This window comes from Caretta caretta, chromosome 5, assembly GCF_965140235.1.
Source record: "Caretta caretta isolate rCarCar2 chromosome 5, rCarCar1.hap1, whole genome shotgun sequence".
In the NCBI taxonomy this organism is placed as follows: Eukaryota; Metazoa; Chordata; order Testudines; family Cheloniidae; genus Caretta; species Caretta caretta.
The window spans coordinates 74690010-74713184 of record NC_134210.1 but is presented as its reverse complement, the minus strand read 5'-3'; the positions used below and the strand labels follow the sequence as shown (position 1 = coordinate 74713184).

The following is a 23175-nucleotide window of genomic DNA, read 5'->3' as shown; positions in this document are numbered from 1 at the left end:
AGGTGGCATGCAGACCAGAAACTACATTTTCAGCTGAAGTCAGCAGATAGCAGAGCTCAATGAGAAGGAAAGCACTATTTCTCTTGGTCTGCTCTGCCTTGCTGTTAAAGATGGAAGGAAATGCCCAGAATGGTGAACCCAATGAACAAAAAAAGCATACTTTGTGAAGGTAAGAGAAGTAGACAGGATCTGAGCTTGTCAAAGTCCATACACTCGCAGAAACTCTGTTAAAATCAGGGATGGGGGGAGCAATTGGGCGGTCAGTAAAAAAGAGTCTGCTCCAAATACTAATTTTAGACCTTTATAGATCTAAAATAGTTCCTGTGTGATGATGCATTGCATTTCTGCCAAGTACAGTAAGACTGCTTTATTGATTTTAAAGAAATTATTGAAGAAAATCTGTTCAAAATATTTCTAATGCTATCATCTTTCCTTTAGAAAGGTCAATGGTGTTATTAAAGTTGTCTGATAAAAATGACATAAGCATGAACATAAACCTATTATGGTAAAATTATATTTTAATAAGATCTGTCAGGAAAAAATTGGGTATTTACAAAAAATTGGCATCTTGTTAATTTTGTTTCGTATTATATTGGCAACTCTGACAGGATCACCTGTAACAAGTTTTGGGAAGTAACAGGATACCTGAAAACTGCAATATACTCAGAGATATTATCACATGAACACTACAAATAGCAATTCTAGTAGAAAAAAAAAATATGAGCAAAAAGAAAGAAGCCCAATGTGGCCACATGAAGAAATACTTAAAGAACCAAAGGTTAAAAAGAAGTTGTATGTGAAATGGAGAAAGGGGGGAAAGCAACAAGAAAAAGGGAGAAAAGAAGTCAGTGGAATAAGATTTCATTTAGATAACTACAAGGTAATATATTTGGAGAAAATAATACTAAGCAGAATACAAAATGGGAGAATGGTAGATAGGAAATGAGGATTTTCAGGTATAATTCAGGCAATATATATGTCCAATCTCACAATAAATCATATGTGTCCTTTTCTTCCATTTTGTGTTGTCTGCTCCTAACGGAATGGTGTGGCAGGAATGGCCAGTGGCACTAAAGAAGCCATGATCCCTGGAGAGTAAAGAGGGGGACAGATCAACCAGGCCTCTAAACCCTTCCAGGAGCTCAAACACACTCATCCCTCTTTGGGAAGCGCTCGGTACAAACAGTAAGGCGATATCCTGAAGATCTCTTAAACTTTTCTATGAGCTTCACAACACAAGTGTCTGAGATGGCCCCGGGGATACAGAGGATAATCTTGAGCTATTATAGAGATTAGGCCGAGATGGTTTATGGAGATTTGTCATCTGCAATTTAGGCACAACTGATGCCATAGTCTGAAAGTATAATAATACTGTATCACCTCATTTTCTACATACATAAATTATTATGAAAATGCATTTGTCTAGATTATTTATTTTTACACCTCAGGGCTTTTTCTTTTGTTTACTTCTTTGTTTGCAAACTAGTATCATACCTGGCAGCACAGATATCGGAATAAGAATTATTAACTTGTATTCCTTCCACTGGTTAACTGGCTCTTCAACCATAAAGACATTAATATCCATTAGGTCCTAGATAAATTATCAGTTTTCTACAATTTCTGAAAAAAGTCAGAATGGTAACTATTTACAGTAGGGAAAAAGTAGCAACATTTTAAAAACCAATAAAATATTCCCAAACAAATTTCTTTCAGTGCCTCTTTAACAAGAAAAAAATTATTAAAATTACACAAGACATTTTTAACAGCACTATGATTAAGAAATGTTATAGTAAACCTATGTAAGAAATCCTTTTTAGATCCTTGTTTAAGATTTAGAAATATAATTTAACATTTTCAATCCTCAAAATGTATCAGCAGGTCTCACTTTGACTCCAAGTTAAAATTTCCTTTCCATAAATAAAGCACCATCTGTAATCAGACTCCAATCCAATTTACCATAAGCTAAATGATGTTTTTGTTGTCAAGGTGATTTCATACCAGCTCCCCAGGAAAAGACAGACGAAACAAAAGGACTGAGGATAAGTGAACAATGAATCTTGTAGCAAATGAGAATACAAATTTACCAAAATTCAGATAATCCTAGTTTAATTTTAGAGTTTTAGACAGCATATTTCCTTGGCAATTAAGATACTGCAACTAATAATACAAATAGAATATCTCCTTTGGGTTTTTTTCTGGTATAATACTTTAAGTATTATAACTCTGAAAGTTATTTTATACCTGCCAAAAATTATTCCATGGAATACTAATCTGAGGTATTGTGTACCCTTCAACACAGATTACCTTTGAACTATTTTAAATCATAGCTATGGAACAATACCATAGAAACATCCAAGGGTTTAAAATTATTTCTCCAGAGAGGAAAATCAAGTACCAATTTTGAATGTTAGATTCTGACAAAGGAGCTTATGTTTGAGTGATCTTTAATTTAGTTAGCTGTAGTAAACCTAAATGAATGTGCTTATACTAGTACAATTAGCAAAAATGAAAATAAAGACAAATTTCATTTACTTTGCTCTGCATATTTTTGATTAATAGGCATTAATTTTGTAAACTGGTGCAACAGAACTCTATTGTTATATACAGATTAGAAATGTAAACATTTAGCATTTCCCACAACTACTGACTTCACAATTGATTTTGAATTTTATTTCAAAAAACAGTCAAGTGCCAGAGAAGTGTAATGAAGTAAAAGAGCACTACTGCCCCCTAATGAGCTAATTTAGAAAGAAATTTCTGTAAATCATTTCCATCTCTCTCCTTCATGGAGCAACAACAGGCCATTACTTTCAAGCATGGAGGATAAATAGCATATATAAACAATTAGCCATTTTGAAATAGTAACTGGCATGCATATCAAAATTCTGTGTAAGAGGCTGCAATTACCTCTATGTATAAGTTTAGGGAGAAAATGAGAAAAGCTGTAGAACATTTAGGATGCTGAGATAAGTACTTAGCATTTTCATATACAGAACTCTGATGATGAAAAGTACTTTACAAACATTAACTAATTAAGCCTCAACACTTTTATGAATCACGTAGATGAGTGCCTTTCTGTCTTAAAACTTATCCTATGTGATCAATAAGCCACAAGCCAGTTGCGGTTATTCTTCAGGTCAAGTCAGATTTCTAAATTTCAGTATCCAAAACACTACAGCATTTGTATGTTTTTGTTGTTGCACCATTCCATCTACTAAGCACCAATTTCAGAGTTGTTATTAAAGGCGTGTAGAAACTGCAAGAAAATCTAATTCCATCTGATTGCATCAATAAAAAGAAACAAAGAATCAACAGAAAGAGTTTAGGAACTGGAGTTGTGTTTATAAAGGAAATGTGTGCCGGTGGGTTGAACAAAATAAACTGTCTTTTGAATTAAAAAAAAAGCCACACGATCTATTGGTAAATACTAATATGTCACTATGTGGCCAGGCTGGGTGGGAAAAAAACACTTTTGAGGTATATGGATTGAGGTTTCAATAGCTACATCATACAGGCAGACTGGTTCCACAGGAATCTAATGTCAACCCAACCCAATGGGTAAGGATTTTGTCTTTATATTTTTATAGCTGGAAACTGATGCAAAGGAATTGAGTGACTTGTCTAACGCCAAATATATGAAAGCCAGAATTAGAGCCTGAATTCTCTATTTTATACCCTGAAAATACTGTATACAGATTACAAAACAAGCCAAAATGAATCCACTAAACACAAGGGAAAAAACTTTCAGCTGGGCCTCTACTCAACTGCTGTGTGTTCATGCATATAATTGCGTGCACGCACACACAAATATATATACTTGGTCCTACACGTCACAGGTGGAAATACTGGGCACAACACTGCAAAGATATGAACATCTGCATACACACTTTTAACAGTCTTAACTGTTAGCCAATACATGTATGTTAGGGGTAAGGCACGCTATATTAATAACGTATTATACCCAGCATATGGGCAGATATGTTAACCAAATTATATTAGGTCTTTCCTACAGTTCTGTTCACTTTGCTCACTTATGTCAAGTAATATATATTCCACAATACTCTGCAAAACTAAATGTAGCTTTTGGCATTAGTGAATAAAATACCTCTCAAAGGCAAGAGCCATTGGTTCTGTGTCCTAACACAGGGCAGAAGGTATCCTGGGGTGGAATATAGTATCCACAACAAAGATAAGAAAACGTACACCATGGTACCAGAAAAACAAGTGTAGCCCTTTTGGGGTTTAGAGAGCATAGCCCTTTTAAATCTTTGTACTAAGGGGGGGGACTGCTAATTGTTCCAGGAAGAGGGAGTGCTTTTTTTTTTTAATTAATTATTATTTTTGCTTGCTTGTTTGTTTTTGAGGGGGAGGTGTAAGGAGAGAGCAGGAGAGCAACAGGATGTGTGTCTGGGGCTCCAGACAGAAGGGCAGCAGCAAGCAGGACCTCCCAGAGTGAAAAAGCCGAGAACCTACCCGAAGCCTGGGAGGGACAGAGCGGCCAACGGGGAACATCCCAGGACAGGAGCCAGGAGGCTCCTGTGGTCGGGAGGAATCTCCCAAGGAGGACAAACTGGAGCTGGACACAGTATCACTGCTGCCCAGAGTGGTATGAAGCTCTGATTACTGGGGCTTGTGAGTTTACATTGCGAATAAGGAAGGAGGCTGTACCTAGTTAAGTTGGGAGGTTGACTATAGCAGGGTTCAAAAAAGAACTAGATAAATTCATGGAGAATAGGTCCATCAATGGCTATTAGCTAGGATGGGCAGGGATGGTGTCCCTAGCCTCTGTTTGCCAGAAGCTTGGAATGGGTGACAAGGAATGGATCTAGGGTTGCAAGGTGTCCAGTTTTCGACCGGAACACCTCGTTGAAAAGGGACCCTGGCAGCTCCAGTCAGCACTGCTGACTGGGCCGTTAAAAGTCCAGTTGGCAGCACAGCGGGGCTAAGGCAGGCTCCCTGGCTGCTGTGGCTTTGCATGGCTCCTGGAAGCAGCGGCATGTCCTCTGGCTCCTACGTGTAGGGGCAGCCAGGGGCTCTGCATGCTGTCCCCTCCCCAAGTGCCAGCTCCACAGCTCCCATTGGCTGGGAACTGCAGCCAATGGGAGCTGCGGGGGCGGCACCTGCAAACGGGGCAATGCATAGAGATTCCTGGCCGTGCCTCCACATAAGAGCCAGAGGGGGGACATGCTGCTACTTCCAGGAGCTGCTTGAGGTAAGCGCCGCTCAGAGCCTGCACCCTGACACCCTCCCGTGCCCCAACCCCTTACCCCAGCCCTGATCCCCCTCCCGCCCTCCAAACCCCTTGGTCCCAGCCCGGAGCAACCCTGCAGCTGATAACATTAGCTACAAAACGTTTTAGGACAAAAAGTGAAAAAGAATACATACAATATCCAGTTTCTTCTAGAAGAGTTTAAACAAGAAGAATATAATTATGCAGGTCTGAATTTGGCCAGGACATAGCCTTATCACCCTATTCTTGTGATAAGGGCTACGGGGTCTTTAATAACTACAAACATGATCCTGGTTTTACATCTCAACCAAAAATCAGCATATCCAACAGTACAGCGCTCCACTAAAATAAAGCATATGCATTGGTTCTGCACCTCCTCAAAAAGATCTTCACTTGATTCACTAATACAAGTACCTGCAGCACCTGCGTTTCTCTTAGTGATCTCCCATCTAAGTAATGACCAAGCCTGACCCCATGTGACTTTAATATAGGATAAACCACAACTCAAGGTGGCATGGTTGGATGCATTAGGATCCATTTTGTCTCTCTGCCATAATGTACAAAATCTTAATAAATTCACTTTTTTTTAAAAGGGTTACTTACTCTTATCATCAAAACTACAACAAAACTTGAAGAGAAACTATTTATTAAGAGGGAATATTCCTTTATAGCAGCATGTGCATGTTTTTCTAGTGTTTTCTTTTAGTCATTTTTTGTAGCTGCATTTTACATATGTTGCTCATTACAACTTGTATACAAAATGCTATCTGTTTTCTGTATTAAGATTTTTAAAATTCACCCTCAGGCAATCTACTGTTTTTTCTAACAACAAAAAACTCTGTTACAGGCACCAGTTTAAGGCACCAAAAAGACCAAGGGCCTAAGTCTCCTTATTTACTCCAGTGTCAGTCAGGAGTAACTCTATTCAATCATTCCGGGGTACAAAATATATTGGAAGGACAGAACAGGTCATTGGGGGGGGAAGGGGTGGAGTGGCACTATATGTGAAAGAAAATGTAGAATCAAATGAAATAAAAATCTTAAATGAATCATGTTCCATAGAATATCTATGGATAGTAATTCCATGCTCTAATAAGAAAATAACAGTAGGGATCTATTATAGACCACCTGACCAGGACAGTGATAGTGACGATAAAATGCTAAGGGAGATTAGAGAGGCCATCAAAATAAAGAACTCAATAATAGTGGGGGATTTCAATTATCCCCATATTGACTGGATACAGGTCACCTCAGGATGAAATGAAGGGACAAAATTTCTCGATACTTTAAATGACTGCTTCTTGGAGCAGCTGGTTTAGGAACCCACAAGGGGAGAGGCAACTCTCTATCTAGTCCTGAGTGGAGCACAGGATCTGGTCCAAGAGATAACTATAACAGGACTGCTTGGAAATAGTGACCATAATATAATAACATTTAACATTCCTGTGGTGGGAAGAACACTTCAACAGCCCAACACTGTGGCATTTTAATTTCAGAAAGGGGAACTATGCAAAAATGAGGCAGTTAGTTAAACAGAAATTAAAAGGTACAGTGACTAGAGTGAAAAATTCCTGCAAGCTGCATGGACACTTTTCAAAGACACCATAATAGAGGCTCAATTTAAATGTATATCCCAAATTAAAAACACAGTAAAAGAACTAAAAAAGAGCCACCGTGGCTTAGCAACCACATAAAAGAAGCAGTGAGAGATAAAAAGGCATCTTTCAAAAGTGGAAGTCAAATCCTAGTGAGGTAAATAGGAAGGAGCATAAACTGCCAAATTAAATGTAAAAATGTAATAAGAAAAGCCAAAAAGGAGTTTGAAGAACAGCGAGCCAAAAACTCAAAAGGTAATAACAAAATGTTTTTTAAGTACATCAGAAGCCTGCTAAATAACCAGTGGGGCCCCTGGACAATCGAGATACAAAAGGAGCACTTAAAGACAATAAAGTCATCACAGAGAAACTAAATGAATTCTTTGCTTCAGTCTTCATGGCTGAGGATGTTAGGGAGATTCCCAAACCTAAGCCGTTTCTTGTAGGTGACAAATCTGAGGAATTGTCACAGATTGAAGTATCATTAGAGGAGGTTTTGGAATTAATTGAGAAACTTAACAGTAACAAGTCACCGGGACCAGATGGCATTCACCCAAGAGTTCTGAAAGAACTCAAATGTGAAATTGTGGAACTATTAACTATAGTTTGTAACCTGTCCTTTAAATCAGCTACTGTACCCAATGACTGGAAGATAGCTAAGGTAACGCCAATATTTAAGAAGGGCTCTAGAGGTGATCCTGGCAATTACAGACTGGTAAGTCTAACATCAGTAATGGGGCAAATTAGTTGAAACAATAGTAAAGTATAAAATTGTCAGACACATAGACGAACATAAATTGTTGCGCAAAAGTCAACATGGTTTCTGTAAAGGGAGATCATGTCTTACTAATCTATTAGAGTTCTTTGAGGGGGTCAACAAATATGTGGACAAAGGGGATCCAGTGGATATAGTGTACTTAGATTTCCAGAAAGCCTTTGACAAGGTCCCTCACCAAAAGCTCTTATGTAAATTAAGTTGTCATGGGATAAGAGGGAAGATCCTTTCATGGATTGAGAACTGGTTAAAAGACAGGGAACAAAGGGTAGGAATAAATGGTAAATTTTCAGAATGGAGAGGGGTAACTAGTTGCGTTCCCCAAGGGTCAGTCCTAGGACCAATCCTATTCAACCTACTCCTAAATGATCTGGAGAAAGGGGTAAACTGTGAAGTTGCAAAGTTTGCAGATGATACTAAACTGCTCAAGATAGTTAAGACCAAAGCAGACTGTGAAGAACTTCAAAAAGATCTCGCCAAACTAAGTGATTGGGCAACAAAATGGCAAATGAAGTTTAATGTGAATAAATGTAAAGTAATGCACATTGGAAAAAATAACCCCAACTATACGTACATTATGATGGGGGCTAATTTAACGACAACTAATCAGGAGAAAGATCTTGGAGTCACCGTGGACAGTTCTCTGAAGACAGCCACGCAGTGTGCAGCGGCAGTCAAAAAAGCAAACAGGATGTTAGGAATCATTAAAAAAGGGATAGAGAATAAGACAGAGAATATCTTATTGCCCTCATATAAATCCATGGTACGCCCACATCTTGAATACTGTGTACAGATGTGGTCCCCTCATCTCAAAAAAGATATACTGGCATTAGAAAAGGTTCAGAAAAGGGCAACTAAAATGATTAGGGGTTTGGAACGGGTCCCATGAGAGGAGAGACTAAATAGGCTAGGACTTTTCAGCTTGGAAAAAAGGAGACTAAGGGGGGATATGATAGAGGTATATAAAATCATGAGTGGTGTGGAGAAAGTGAATAAGGAAAAGTTATTTACTTGTTCCCATAATATAAGAACTAGGGGCCACCAAATGAAATTAATGGGTAGCAGGTTTAAAACAAATAAAAGGAAGTTCTTCTTCACTCGGCGCACAGTCAACCCATGGAACATCTTGTCTGGGGAGGTTGCGAAGGCTAGGACTATAACAGGGTTTAAAACAGAAGTGGATAAATTCATGGAGGTTAAATCCATTAATAGCTATTAGCCAGGATGGGTAAGGAATGGTGTCCCTAGCCTCTGTTTGTCAGAGGGTGGAGATGGATGGCAGGAGAGAGATCGCTAGATCATTACCTGTTAGGTTCATTCCTTTTGGGGCACCTGGCATTGGTCACTGTCAGTAGACAGGATACTGGGCTGGATGGACCTTTGGTCTGACCCAGTATGGCCATTCTTATGTTCTTAAATTAGTGGAGTTATTGTGGATTAATGTAGGTCTGAGAGCAGAATCAGGTCCCTTGAATTAAATTTTTCCTCCTTTTTTTAAAATCTGCTTTTTCACTGACACAGATTAAAGTAGAGACCACAAAAGTTGGGGAGAGGTTACTTTCCACTGGCAAGGTGAGATAATCCTATCCTAAAGTATGCTAAACCAGTAGATCTTACTATTCAAACATAAACAAAACATTATTTGTATTACTTTGGGATTTTGTAAATTTACTTTCCCTATTAGTCAGACTTTGCCTATATTAAGGTTTACCCACCACTGTGGATAAGTCAATGCAATTGGATCAATTCAAACCAGTAGCAAAATATGCAACATAAATGTAAAAAGTGGCTTCCATTGACGTAGCATGTCCATTTCAAACTGAAGTAAGATCCACCAACACAACCCAAGGTTTACATTGGTGCAGCATGTTTACATCAGTGGCTGTCTCAGTGTAGCTAAACCAATGGCTAAAAACCACATGGTAGATAAGGCTGTACGATTAAAAATGTAAAGACCCTGGCTCTCCACTGTCATTTACACCTGTATAGTGGTCTTAGAACACATGCATAATGATTTGATAAAATCTCAGCCCTACTTTGACAAAGTATAAAATAGAAGGCAGTGGAAAACCATATGCAAAATATCTAAGCATTATCAATCATGAGGTACATTATATACAATAACCATACCCCATAGCACAAAGAACTGCTTATATGGCATTCAGTCCCCAAACCTACTTAATGCAAATAACAATACGCCAATTTTTTTATTAATTCCAGTTGCTTAAATTAAATTACCTTTAAAAAAATAAATGTAAACACTGCTGTGAGATTAATGACCATCAGTAGAGCTAGTTATAGTCTTAGAACCTTAAAATAATAATACTTACAAAAATTCCTAAATTCACTCTGCCAGGCAGTGGCTTTCCTACCTTTGAATCTTCATTGCTCATTCCAAGTTCTAATACAGCTTGAGGAGATTTCAGTTTAGCTTGGGTGGACTGAGCCATCTGAAGGTTAAGCTGCCATCCAATTGTCTCAAGCTATAAAACACAAGTTCAAATTAGAATCAGTTGCTGCAGAAGCAATAAGGAGGTAAGCTTTCAACATTTCTCAGTAGTCTGTCAATGAACATGGATGGCCAGGCTCTACGTAGGCAATAGGGTTCCTATGCAAAGCACATTCTGCAAATTCTCCCTCAACTATATAATGTGGCTTGTTTTAAATTAATCTGCAAAAACACCCTTTAAATATTGTTTATTCTATGGTAATTGTGACAGCCTTGAGGGTAAAGGTCTGATATGTTCAAGTAAATCATTGTATTCCTAAAATTAAAGAGGACAGTGACTTACAGTGATTTCCACACTCTTGGGAAGCAATTTATAAATCAAATCTAAAAATAAATGATTTTCAAAAGTGCTGACCCCCTGAGGTTCCCATTTACATTCTGTTTTATACTTAAATTTCCTTTCCAAAAATAGAATCTTAATGGCAAATGTGGTTTGCTTTGGAAAGTGACTAAATAAAAATGGCAAATTCTTAATCAGCAGGTCCACACCCTGGGTGCATTCCATCATGCCTGCCAATATTTATGACAAAAATTATTCTGTGTTGCTTTCCACTCCCGTTAACATTGCAGAACCAAAACAGCTAATAGTGTGACCTGCAAAGTCTGTTCCTTCTTCAGTAACAAACAAAATGCACATAAAAGGAAACCACACACAAAATACACTCTATATCACTTTTAAGTCAAGGACCTAAAGTGATTTACAAACATTAGCAAATTATGCATCACAATATCCCATTGTAAGGGAGATATTACTACATAAGCCACAGAACTAGGGGGCTTTCAGGAACCAATTTCTCTGGCTATAGGAGAAGAGAAGAAAACTGAAGGGCAGTTACCAGCTGAGAGGTTTAATTAGCATAATTATCACCTGCTTCAAGTTAGTCTTATAAAGTTTTTTAACTCTATTTGGAATTTCTTTATGTTTTGTTCATAGAAATGCATTTTAAATTGGTTATGGAACTAAATATATTAAATGACATAAATCTTAGTTAATGCAGAGTTAAGGTTGTCCAGTGATAGCTTCTGCCCTTCCAGAATGTCAAATTCAGCAAAACTAAAACTTCTGAAAACAGGAAATACAGAATTAAGGTAAACGCCCACACAACCCCCCAGAGCCTCCAGTAGCCACTGGGAATGGTCTCCATATAGTCCAGATACATTCACATTTACGTGTAACTGTATTGGATGGGAGAGGAATAAGTTGGAGCTCCTAAGAAGAACTGTGATTGTGTACAGTAAGTGAAGTTACCGTCCATCAATTAAAGTGAAAAAGCACAGTGGGAATGTGTGTGTTATAGGCACTATGGGACATTGCTCAAAGAGGGCAGCATTAAGGTTGCATAGGAGTTACCTTAACTCTGTATTTCCTAATTTTCAAAAGTTTGAGTTTTGCTGAATTTGATATTCTGGAAAGGCATGAGCTGTCACTCAGCAACCTTAACGCTGCATTAACCAAGTTTTTTGCCATTTAATTTCCTAGCTTTTTAAAAAAGAAAGAGAAATGTTTGTTGGTAGGAGCTAATAGTCATTTAGATAGTTCTATTTCTCACCTAGGTTTGCAGCTGATATACTACTGTGGCTAGGTAATAATGAAAAGACCCAGCTTTTATACAGGGCTTTTCATCTTGAAGTATTTTACTTCATCATCCCCATTTTAAAGACGGGAAACTAAGGCACAGAGAAGGGAAGTCATTTGCCTAAGGTCACCTAGCAGGCCACTGGCAGAGCTAGGAATAATCCCAATACAGTAGTGATTTTAGTAGACCACATGGTTGCTATGCGACTCCTGAGTTTTCCTAACGTCTCCTGTACATTTTGTTACAGTGGAATGGGGATAGTGGTTATGCTTTGACATGCTTGCAATGTGTATTTGCTAACAGGGCTGTTGAGAGAACTCTCATCCATGGTCTAGGCCCCAAAACCTTGACAGTTTTACTACAGGATTATTTCAGTAACTTTAAGAGTGTGAGAGACGACTGGTGGCTGCATGCTACCTTGGTTAAGTAGCCTCAGCTGCACATTGAGCTGGACTCCTCACTCCCACTACCTGCCCCCAGATGGAACAACATTAAGGGAGTCCAACATTTTCGTTTAAATTTCCTAGAACTGTAAGTGTCAATAGGGTTTTAGGGGGGGGGGGGGGGGGCTTGAGCCAAGTGTTTGTTTTATTTTGAAAGGGACCTCTAGCGGTAAACTAAACATCATGTTGTGTTAGAAATGCAGATTTATGGTTTTTACTTCACTCCTAATTCACACTTATTCTGGAATATTGCAGACATCTTAGAACACACACAATAAATACTGCAACACAATAGTCTAAACAATGCAATAAAAGCCCTAACTTTATTTATATTGGTTTACTTTAAAATTACTTTGTTTTTGGTAAGATTCATGGTGGGGGGGGTATTTTAATATAGCTGTATGAGAACAATATTTGATTAATATACTCTATGCTATCTGAAGCTTCAAATGGTTTGCCTATTTATTTTCTTGAAAGGGAGATAGAACATATATTTTGCCGTGGCTTTGCTTATTTGGAAGATGTTCAAAATTCTGAAATAGTAACTAACCTTTTGTGAGTGGTAACAAGGTTTCTGTACAATATTTATTTCCGAAATACTTTATTTCACAGTACTTGCCAACAATTAAGTGGTACAACTTTTAGGATTATTTTTCCAAAGGATAAAAAGACATTTCAATTTTTTTCATTTCTAATATAATATTTACTATAATGACCCAAAAAGGTTTGAACGATTTTCCAGTATCCACAATCTACTGTGGAGTTTTAATGTAATCTCAGAGGTAATTCCTTGGATTTAAAAAAAAAAAAAAAATAGTCCTCTTAATTTATGAAAATAAATACATGCGTTCAGTTACTGTAGACTTTTGGCATCTTTTCACAGTTCCTCATCAGCATACTTTATACATTTATATATATAATACACACATTTATAGATATTCTACACACACATTTATATGAAGAAAAGCTAGCTCCTCTCTCTCTAATTTGAAGATAAATATGGTGGACGTGTTATTTTGCTACATAATGTCTTACTGGTAGCACTAACATTTATCTAGTTTTAGCTCAACATTTTTATTTTAAAAAAATCACATTTTCAGGTGTCTGTAAACTAAGGAGGTATAACTAGAAGATGGGGGGGGGAGGAAGGCAGTCAATATCACTAATACAAGTTAGTATTTATGGAACATCTGCCAGGGAAGGAGCAAGAAAGGACTGTGAAGGATGCTCAACTTGAGAGTGGTGGAACACTGGATGTCCATGACAGAGACACACTCAGGGTTGCAGCTGAGAGTGTGGAGAGCAGGGTCAGATGTGCCAATCAGAAACTGAGCTGGAGATGAAATCAGGGTAAATTCTTGGTAAGAAATGCAATTTGAGAGGAAGAGAAGGGGCGTTACGGCCGAAGAAAGAACTGGGTATGTGAGCAGACACTCAAAGCAGGCAGTGAAACATCTTATTTCACTTCCCCATATTGCTATGACAGTCTGTACCCCTCTGTTCACCCTTTCTACAAGACTATGTTAAATTCTATTCAAAGCATATTGTGTAAGATATATGAAAACTCATGATTTGCTGATCATTAGTATCCTGGTAAAATATGTGTGGCAACATTTGTATGTAAGGATATAAAATTCCACTGAATAATGTTAGCAAGACGTGTTCCAATGTATTCTGGAGGGTAGTAACAAACAAGTCCCCCAGAAACAAAACGCTAGCCAACCCCTCAGCCAGGGTCAACAAGATCAAATGGACCATCACCTAATTAAGTGGCCATTCTTCGGCAGGAGAGAGAGGGTGGGCAAAAAGCTACAATTTGTCAAAGCAGCAGATTAAACTCTGTCTCCTGAACATCACCTGGAGATGATTTTTGCACAAGAGAATCATCTCTCCCTCCTTGCTGTCTACCCAGCTGCAACACCTGAAGAACAAAAGAAGCAGCATTGTACTGGGGAAGGAGGGGGGAAATCCTGATCGAAAGAGGTTCAGGCAGCAGGACCACTGGAATATGTGGTGAGTGAGAGAGACCTTTGCTTTGTATTCACTTAGCTTGTTAAGTTAGGTGTTAGTTGTGTTTTACCTTTTATCTCCTTGTAACCAATTCTGACATACATACCTACCTCATTACATGTAAGCACTTAAAATCTATCTTTCCATAGATAATAATTTTGTTTTGTTGTTTAGACTGAAGTGTTTGGGAAACCAGATTTGTGCATATTATTTTCCATTAATAAATGACAGACTTTATATGGGCTTGTAACGTACAGGAGGGTGCTGGGCAGTACAAGATGCACATTTCTGGGGGAAAGTCTGAGACTGGGAGTTTGCTGATGTTGCCCTGTAATGTGATCATGAGTGGCTGGCTATAGCATTCATATAGTATAACTGGGAGTGATTTACAAACTAGAGGCTGTGTGTGAGCAGACCACAGGAGTGGTTGCCCTCATAGTAAAGCAAGGTAAAAAGCTCCCAGATTGGATAATTGAGGGGACATAGCCCAGACTGTACCCTTGGTAGTCACAATTTTCAACTCCAAGAGGTCAAAAAAATTGAGGCAAAATTCTGGGACCTGAGACAGGCTTAAAAATCATGCGATTTGAAAATAAAAATGTTGGAGTGAGGAGTGTGGCCTTCTCGTTTATGTATCAGGGGTAGCCGTGTTAGTCTGTATCCACATAAACAACAATGAGTCTGGTGGCACCTTAAAGACTAACAGATTTATTTGAGCATAAGCTTTCGTGGGTAAAAATCTCACTTCTTCAGATGCATCTTCTGCATCTGAAGAAGTGGGATTTTTACCCACAAAAGCTTATGCTCAAATAAATCTGTTAGTAACATGTATCTGAAGAAGTCGAATTTTTACCAATGAAAGCTTATGCTCAAATAAATCCGTTAGTCTTTAAGGTGCCACCGGACTTCTTGTTGTCTTCTCATTTATGAGCTTTTAGAGTCCATTCTGGTCACATGTTCAAGCTTTTTTCTATCACCATGAAGACTAAAAATTTACTTAAAAAAAAAAAACACTACAACATGAAATCTGGGTTTATCACCAAATCACCCGTCTCCAAGAGCTAGGGATTACATATTATGAGTAGGGCCTTACTAAATTCACAGCAATGAAAAACACATCACGAACCATGAAATCTAGTGTGTCTCCCGCCCATCCCCCGCAAGAAATCTGGTCATTTGTGTCCTTTTACCCTATACTATACAGATTTCACAGGGGAGACCAGCATTTCTCAAATTGGGGTCCTGACCAAAAGGGAGCTGCGAGGGGCGGAGGTATTTCAGGGGATCACAGTATTGCCACCCTCACTTCTGTGTTGACTTCAGAGCTGTGCAGCATACCATACCATGCTACCCTTACTTCTGTGCTGCTGCTGGCAGTAGTTCTGCCTTCTGAGCTGGGCTCCCAGCCAGCAGCCGCCATTCTCCAGCTGCTCAGCTCTGACGGCAGTGCCACCACAATCAGCAGCGCAGAAGTAAGAGTAGCAGTATCGCAACCCCACTATAATAACCTTGTGACCCCCCCCCCCCACACACACACACACACACCCCTCCTTTTGGGTTAGGACCCCTACAATTAGACCATCATGAAATTTCAGAATTAAATAGCTAAAATCATAACATTTACCCTTTTTAAAATCATATGACAGTGAAATTGACCAAAATGGACCATGAATTTGGTAGGGCTTCAATGATGAGTCTTGTGATAAAATCAAGCTGAGGTCAAGCAGAAAGTTTATACATTTCTGCAGCATGAACAGGATGCTGAAGTATCAGCTAAACCACCCACTGTTTCTCCTCCACAGATTTTCCACACTTTAGCACATATCTGCAGAGTAGAGAGTGCCAGCAGCATTTACCCCAGAGAAAGTAGTGGAGATAGTAGTGACAATAAATAAGCAGTACTGCTTAAACTGTAACAAAGGCTGCACATTTTAAGAATGGCTGAAATCAACATTATCAGAATTTCTACAAAAGAAGAAGCTTAGATAATTATGTGACAACCGATCAGCTAAAGCTTTAGTATCAACATATTATGAATACCTTGATTATTACATTCAGATCCTTGTGATGTTTTTGAAAAAATGTACTACATTTAAAATTACTAGCTTTTCACTAAAATATAATACAAATTGCATCTCCCATTTGTGCAAGATTCCCTGATGTTCGGCATTTAAAATTACTAGCTTTTCACAAAAGGTAATACAAATTACACCTTTCATTTGTGCATGATTACAAACTGTAAACTATGTAATAACTGTTAAAATAAATTTATTAAAATATCTAATAAATTGAAGATTTTGATATTATCTGATTCGGATTAGAATACATATATGCAAGCACAATTAAACCATATTAAGCCTATAATACTGCTTTATATTCATAGAAAACCTAGACTCAGGAATGGTGTTGAATACCTTGTCATATACATCATTAGATCTCTGCACAAACACACACTACTCCTGTTTACATATAAAAGGATTTGAATGCTGACTGGCTTTGTCCTGGTGTGACAAAGTAGAAAAATAATTTACATTTATCTCAGATAAATACATTGCAAATTCATCCTAATTACAAAATCAGAAAAGCATAGCCTTCTGGACAGAATACTTGTGAGCAGGCAGCAGTAGTGCTAAATTGAGAGTGAGTGTTCTATAATTTTCTGTACCTGGAACAGTAAGTTTAAGAAGGTAACCTTTAGATCACACAAACACTACCACGCTTAAAGCATACACACATATATACTCCCAACAAAGTCCAGAGGATTACTTACACATGGATCTGGCTCATATTAAATCAGTATAAGTTTTTTGACAAGTTAGCTATCTAGTGGGAGTAGGACAGAATGGTACTTAAATTTAGCATGGAATGTAATACTGGTTGGTCAGAAACTTAAAGTAAACTAAGTTTGTGACAAAGGACAAAACCATAGGCATCTTTTGTAGCCTCCTTTGAAACAGCTAGATTACACAGTACTACTGCAACTACTGAGAAGAAAAGTGTATACCAAGGAAATTATGGTACGGTATTAAACCTCTTATTGATCTAGCTCAGGGGTTGGCAACCTGCAGCACACGAGCCAATTTTTACCGGCATGCTGCTGCCAGCCGGGGTCCCGGCCGCCCGCCCCGCTCAGCCCACTGCCTGCCTGGGTGAATGGAACCCTAGACTGGCAGCAGGCCAAGCGGGGCCAGCGGCCGGGACCCAGCTGGCAGGAGCCAACGGACGGAACCCCAGACTGGCGGCGGGCTGAGCCACTCAGCCCACCGCCGGTCTGGAGTTCCGGCCACCGGCCCCGCTCAGCCCACTGACTGTCTGGAGTTCCGGCCGCTGGCCCAGCTCAGCCCACTGCCAGCCTGAGTGAACGGAATCCCCGGCCGGCAGTGGACTGAGTGGGGCCGGGACCCCGGCTGGCAGGAATGGGTGGAACCCCAGACCAGCAGCGGGTGAGCCGCTACCGATCTGGGGTTCTGTCCGCCACCCAGCTCAGCCCCTTGACAGTCTGGGGTTCTGGCTGCCGGCCCCTTGCCAGCCAGCATCCCAGCCATCTTCCCCACCCAGCCTGTTGCTGGCCTGGGATACCAGCCCCAGGCCCCGCTCACCCTGCTGCTGGTCTGGGGTTCCAGCCGGGGTCCAGGCCTCCAGCCGGGGTCCAGGCCTCCAGCCGGGGTCCAGGCCTCCTGCCGGCTTAGGGTACCAGCAGCCAGCCCAGGGCTCTGCTCCTGGCCTGGGCCCAGCGTTCTGCAGCCCTTATCAAAAATTACACTACAATTAGCTTTAAAACTTGAAAACTTAAAAACTTTGTATATTACAGTAATCGTTAAAAATGTATAATGTTAATAAATATATAGGTTTGATGAAAGAAAGTAGTTGTACTTATGTGCCTGTGCTTAATTTGTGTTTTTGATGATTTACCTTCTAAAAAAATCTTGCATGTCTCGCACCCCCAGAAAGGGCATCTCACAGCCCCAGGGGGTGCGTGCACCCCAGGTTAAGAACCACTACACTAAACTGATAAGGTCTGCATTTTAATTTAATTTTAAATGAAGCTTCTTAAACATTTTAAAAACCTTGCTTACTTTACATACAAAAATAGTTTAGTTATATAATATAGACTTCTAGAGAGAGATCTTCTAAAAATGTTAAAATGCATTACCGGCACGCGAAACCTTAAATTAGAGTGAATAAATGAAGACTCGGCACACCACTTCTGAAAGGTTGCCGACTCCTGATCTAGTTTACAATGAGCCCATCAATCGGGTCAAATCAGCTTCCAGTGATACAGTCACTGATTTTAGCATGACTGAAAATAAATATTAATATCCATTTTATAAATTTAAATCTTGGCACAGATCTGAGGCTACCTACTAACAGTAGTGACCTTTCTGGTATTAGCAATGTCTACTCAAGCCACTAAGATGGACTTTCATGCTTTCAGTTTCAGCCAGTTACTTACTAGGCTGTTAGTAAAGAAATCATTGATTCACATTTGTATAGAAGATATGTAAAATCCAAAGCTCGTTAACTATTGATGCAACTGCCATTTTAAGTCAATTACTCACATTTATAATTACTTTTCTCTACAGCTAGTTTAACAATTTGAAGATGTGCTGGAGCAGTGTGTCTCTGACTCTTCATTAGGGACATATTTTGCCTTTCCCCTAGTGAGTATACAAGGCATAACTGGGAGCATAAATAGTGTGATTCCAAGGCACGTGGTAGGCAACATATGGGTCATCCCTACTAAAGGGTCCACACCTACTGTGTCTGGAAGCAATGTTCCACTGGGAAAGTCCTGTGTTCCAGAATGGAGGAGGTTTGTGGGAGGGACACATAAGGGCAGATCTGGAGAACATGCAATTACAGGTATGCGTACGCTGCAATTAGAGGTGTGATTGCAGCATGTGTACACACATACAAGCAAGCTCTGATCCAGCAATGGAGCTCTGGCAGCAAAGACTTCAGTACGGGTTAGCCACCCTGAGCAAATACCCAGAGGCCCAGATGAAGTCCATGCTGCCACAGCTTCACTACTATTGGTACTCAAACTGGCCAGATTAAGGCTAGTTTGGGTGTGCCTACATGTGCTGCAATCACATACCTTGACTGCAGTGCAGACAAACCTATGTGGCTCCATCAGCTATTTTCCCCACCCATGTACTACCTTGAAGCTGCAGCAGTGATTTGAGTACATCCTGGAGGACAAGGGAATGGAAGATACTTCCCTACGTGACTCTTCTTAGCATCAAGCTTAACACAGGCTATGCACTGAATCCAGGATTTGGCTTATTATATTTATTATAATTATACAGCAGTTGGTAAGGTTTTAGAGCATGTTGGCTAGGTCAAGTTCTTGGAATCTAATTAGACTCCTACCTTCTTAGTTGGACCACAAGATGGAAACATTTCATAGATCAAGAAAGTCCAGGCCGGTGAGAAAACAGGTTATTGTTACTATTATCTATGTTTGATGATAGAAATTATGCATACTTCAGTACCTCTGTGGTGATACTGCAGAGGCTGAAGGTATTAGGTAATAAGCGGCAGGACAGTACTTTCTTGTAAACTCAGGAGCTAAAGTAACTTTGCAAAGATCACAATCAAATTACATTGGCCAAGTCTCCATGAGTAAAAACAACAACTTTAGTTTAACCATACAGTATAAATGTGTTTCTACTTTGGCATCAGCATATTAATAATCCCTTTTTCCTCAATCATAGACTTGAAAAATAGCCTTTGCTTAAATCAATCTATTAATTTTAAAGTTCCTAGGGCCAAAAACTAACAATAGAAGGTATTACGCACAATGGCATATGGCTAAGATGCTATATTAATAAACTAAACTATATAAGGTATAAATTTTAGAGTACTCAAAAGCGTGCTAGACACATCACAACACAGATGAGTTGCACCAAAATGTGTGCAATATTGTTTCACATATGCCACAGTGACAGGGCAACCAACAATAGGGTGAACATGTGGAGGAAGACAAGGGTTACAGCAATAACATCACACAAAGCAGCAGGGACATGTGTACAGTATAGTTGAACACATTTTTGTATAGCTTTTAGAAACTATGCATTTGAAATAAATGTCAAAAATGTCTTGGTTGATTCACTTCTTGGTGGTGTCATGGAAGAAGTGAGTATTAAAAAGCTATGTGAACACCAGGCAGAATAGTATCTGACAACTAAACTGATCTAACTAAGCAGCCGTAAACTGCAACAGAGCTGAGGCAGAATCAGGGAGCCTCAACTATCTCCTGGACAGTAGCCCTCTAAAGAAACCAGTGTAGTAAGCTGCATGCAGCAGAGACTAACACAGAGTTGTCTAGCACTATCTGCACTGCCCATTCAGTGGGACAACTCTGCACACTCTTTCCTACAGACTATTGAATGAATTTGTTCCCGATTAACTTAGAAAAGGCTTGGTCCTCCCAATGGCTACAAGCGCTGACAAAAAAAATCCCAATCCTTTAAAGCAGGGTTTTCAAAAATGAAATGAGAAACATTCAGTTTCTTGGCTTAAAAAAAGTTAGTTTTTGTTTTAGCTATGTTTCTTTAAAGGAACATACCAGTATATCCATTTTACTCAACCCAAGTGTATGACAGTTCAAAGATAAGCATTTCTCACAAAAAAATATCTGAAATAAAAACTGTTTGTTTTCTAAATTGCTATTATTGATTTATATTTTATTAGGCTGGTGTGGGAAGATGGGTCATTGCTGGAAAACTGCAGGCAGGAAACAGGATTTAGAACCAGGAGACAGCAGTTATGTGGCACACACCAAGATATTGTAACTTCTTTTAGCAGGTCTCTTTAAAATAAGTCTTCCTTCTATAGACTAAAAGAGAACCTGCAGTTTAATAACCTCTTTAGTTTACTTGAGAGGATATCATGCCACTTTACCAATTCTAGGGGATATGCAGCGGCTGCTTATTGTATAAAAGACAGGTTTTAAAACCTCTCTTATATGTTTCATGAGATTCTCTATTGAGTGCTATAAACACCTCTTTTCCTGGTCAGTTTTCCTCTTGATCATTACACAGTGAAATGACAAATGCCTTTGAGCTAGACCTTAAAAATATATGTTCAAGAAAAAAAAAGACAAGGAATTTATATGCAGGTTTATAAAGCAACTGAAAAAAAAGACAGCTGGTAAGCCTCAACAGTAATGATTATACACGTGCATGCACGTACACAGGCAGATAAAACCACATGAATAAAAATGGTGAATAAATAAAATGAGAAACTGACTGAGAAAAAGAAAGGCTAGTGATGGTTACAGAAAAAGCTATTATAGTATTTGTTTGTGCCAGAAAGAAGAGACAGAACAGCAACTATTCATGACTTTAAAGGAGAAAGTTATTTAGGAGGAACAATAAACCGATTGTCCTGACTCAAAAAAAATTAAAAAAAATAAAACCCAACCCAGGTTATTTATAAGTTAACTAATATGTAAAAGTGTTATTTGCTCAATCCCAAATACAACACAACCTGTGTCACCTAATTCCTAACTGTTTATAGACCAATTTAAAAAAAAATAATTCTTATGTTACAATCTTGGCTAAGCTCCCCATTTGGAGAGTCACCAGACTGCTGTATTAGACCTAACCTTGGATCCCTTATGTTTTTAAACTTACTGAGACGGACACTGGCTTGGTGTCTAGTCTTTCAGGCACAACTCCCAGAGGACAGACTCCTGTGCCAGTACTCTTTCACATGTTGTGAAACCCCACAGCAGCAGCAGCTACACTTCTATTTCTAGTGCTCCAATTTAGTCAACCTGGTTCAGGGATGTCTGCCTAAACTGAAAAATCACACCTTCTGCTCCAGTGTAGACACAGCCTATGAGTCTGGTTGTTTCCTCCTCCATGTTGCCTGGGTGCCAGCTATAGGGACATTGAGAGTCTACAGGAGAATCTCTTCCCCGCCCCGCCACTCTCAGTTCTGTTGCCCAAAGTAATAGCAGACCATCAGGGCCAGGAGGAGCAATTGCAGGAAGAGTCCTTCTCAGGCTCTGCAGCCCCCAGGAGGAGCATGCTCACTCTGGGGGGATGGAACATCTGCAATTCAGTTGGTATGTAGGAGTTAGGAGGGCATGGAGCGTAATCAGTGTAGCTGAAATCTTTGGAAGAGATAGCTGCCCAAACTCTGGGAAACCTCTATTGAGCATATAAAAACAGATTTTTCAGGGGCTTATAACTTGGCCAAAATTGGGCAAATTTTCGCTAGGATGGCAAAAGTACACCCCGGCACAAAGGCCACCCCTCTCCCAAATTTCAAGTTCCTGCTCATGGAAGAACTAGAGCTTCTCAGCGAAACAGATAATTTTTTTTTTCTAATATGGACAGAACAACATATTTTCCCCTAAACTCATTCCCAGAAACAGCTAAGCTGTTTTAATTAAAACTTCAGTGGGGGCTGAAAACAAAGCAGACCACAGCATGAAAAATTTCAACCCAAACAGTTTAAGTTTGGCAAAGTTTTTCTCAACTGAAAACATGGTCTATCATGGAAAGTGTCAGGCAATCTTAACTACAGGCATCACTATCTGTGCCATCTATTATAAAAAAAAAAGTTTACACAATTTAGGACTAAAGAGGAGAATGCAAATCCAAGAGTTTTTAATTAAGTGGATTGTTTGGGTAATTGAAGAAATTCCCTGTCAAGCACCTGGACACTGTTGAATCTAATTAAGCTATATCCAGTGCCGAGTGTATGAGTTTTTCATTTTTAAAAGCAATCCATAAACAGATTGTATAAAAAAGATTCATGAATATGAACAAACCCAAAAGCGGAAAAAAAACCATGTTAAACGAAAGCATAGTTAAGTAACGCAACGGCAGTACATCTATCAAGAGAACACTATCTAGGAAGATGGGGAAAACATAACAAAGAAGGCAGATGGTAGTGACTAGGAGATTTAATTTTCAGAAACATGCAAGGTGAATGGGGATGTGTAGCAGACACATAAACCCTTATGTTTTATTCCCTCTGGAGGAGACACTATCATAACTGGACAAACTCTTGGCAGAA

The 23175-nt window shown here is 39.2% G+C and overlaps 1 protein-coding gene across 6 annotated transcripts in view; it reads right to left on the bottom strand.

The window, feature by feature from the left end:
* Positions 1-23175, bottom strand: part of COMMD10 (COMM domain containing 10) — a 159599-nt gene that overhangs the window by 119808 nt on the left and 16616 nt on the right. For 4 of the 6 annotated variants that reach the window (XM_048850097.2, XM_048850096.2, XM_048850100.2 and 1 more), the window contains exon 5: positions 9973-10083. In XM_048850097.2, the coding sequence (XP_048706054.1) occupies positions 9973-10083 (111 nt within the window). Of the gene's footprint in view, positions 1-9930; positions 10084-23175 lie in introns of all 6 variants that reach the window. The other 2 variants (XM_048850094.2, XM_048850098.2) reach the window with 1 other exon arrangement.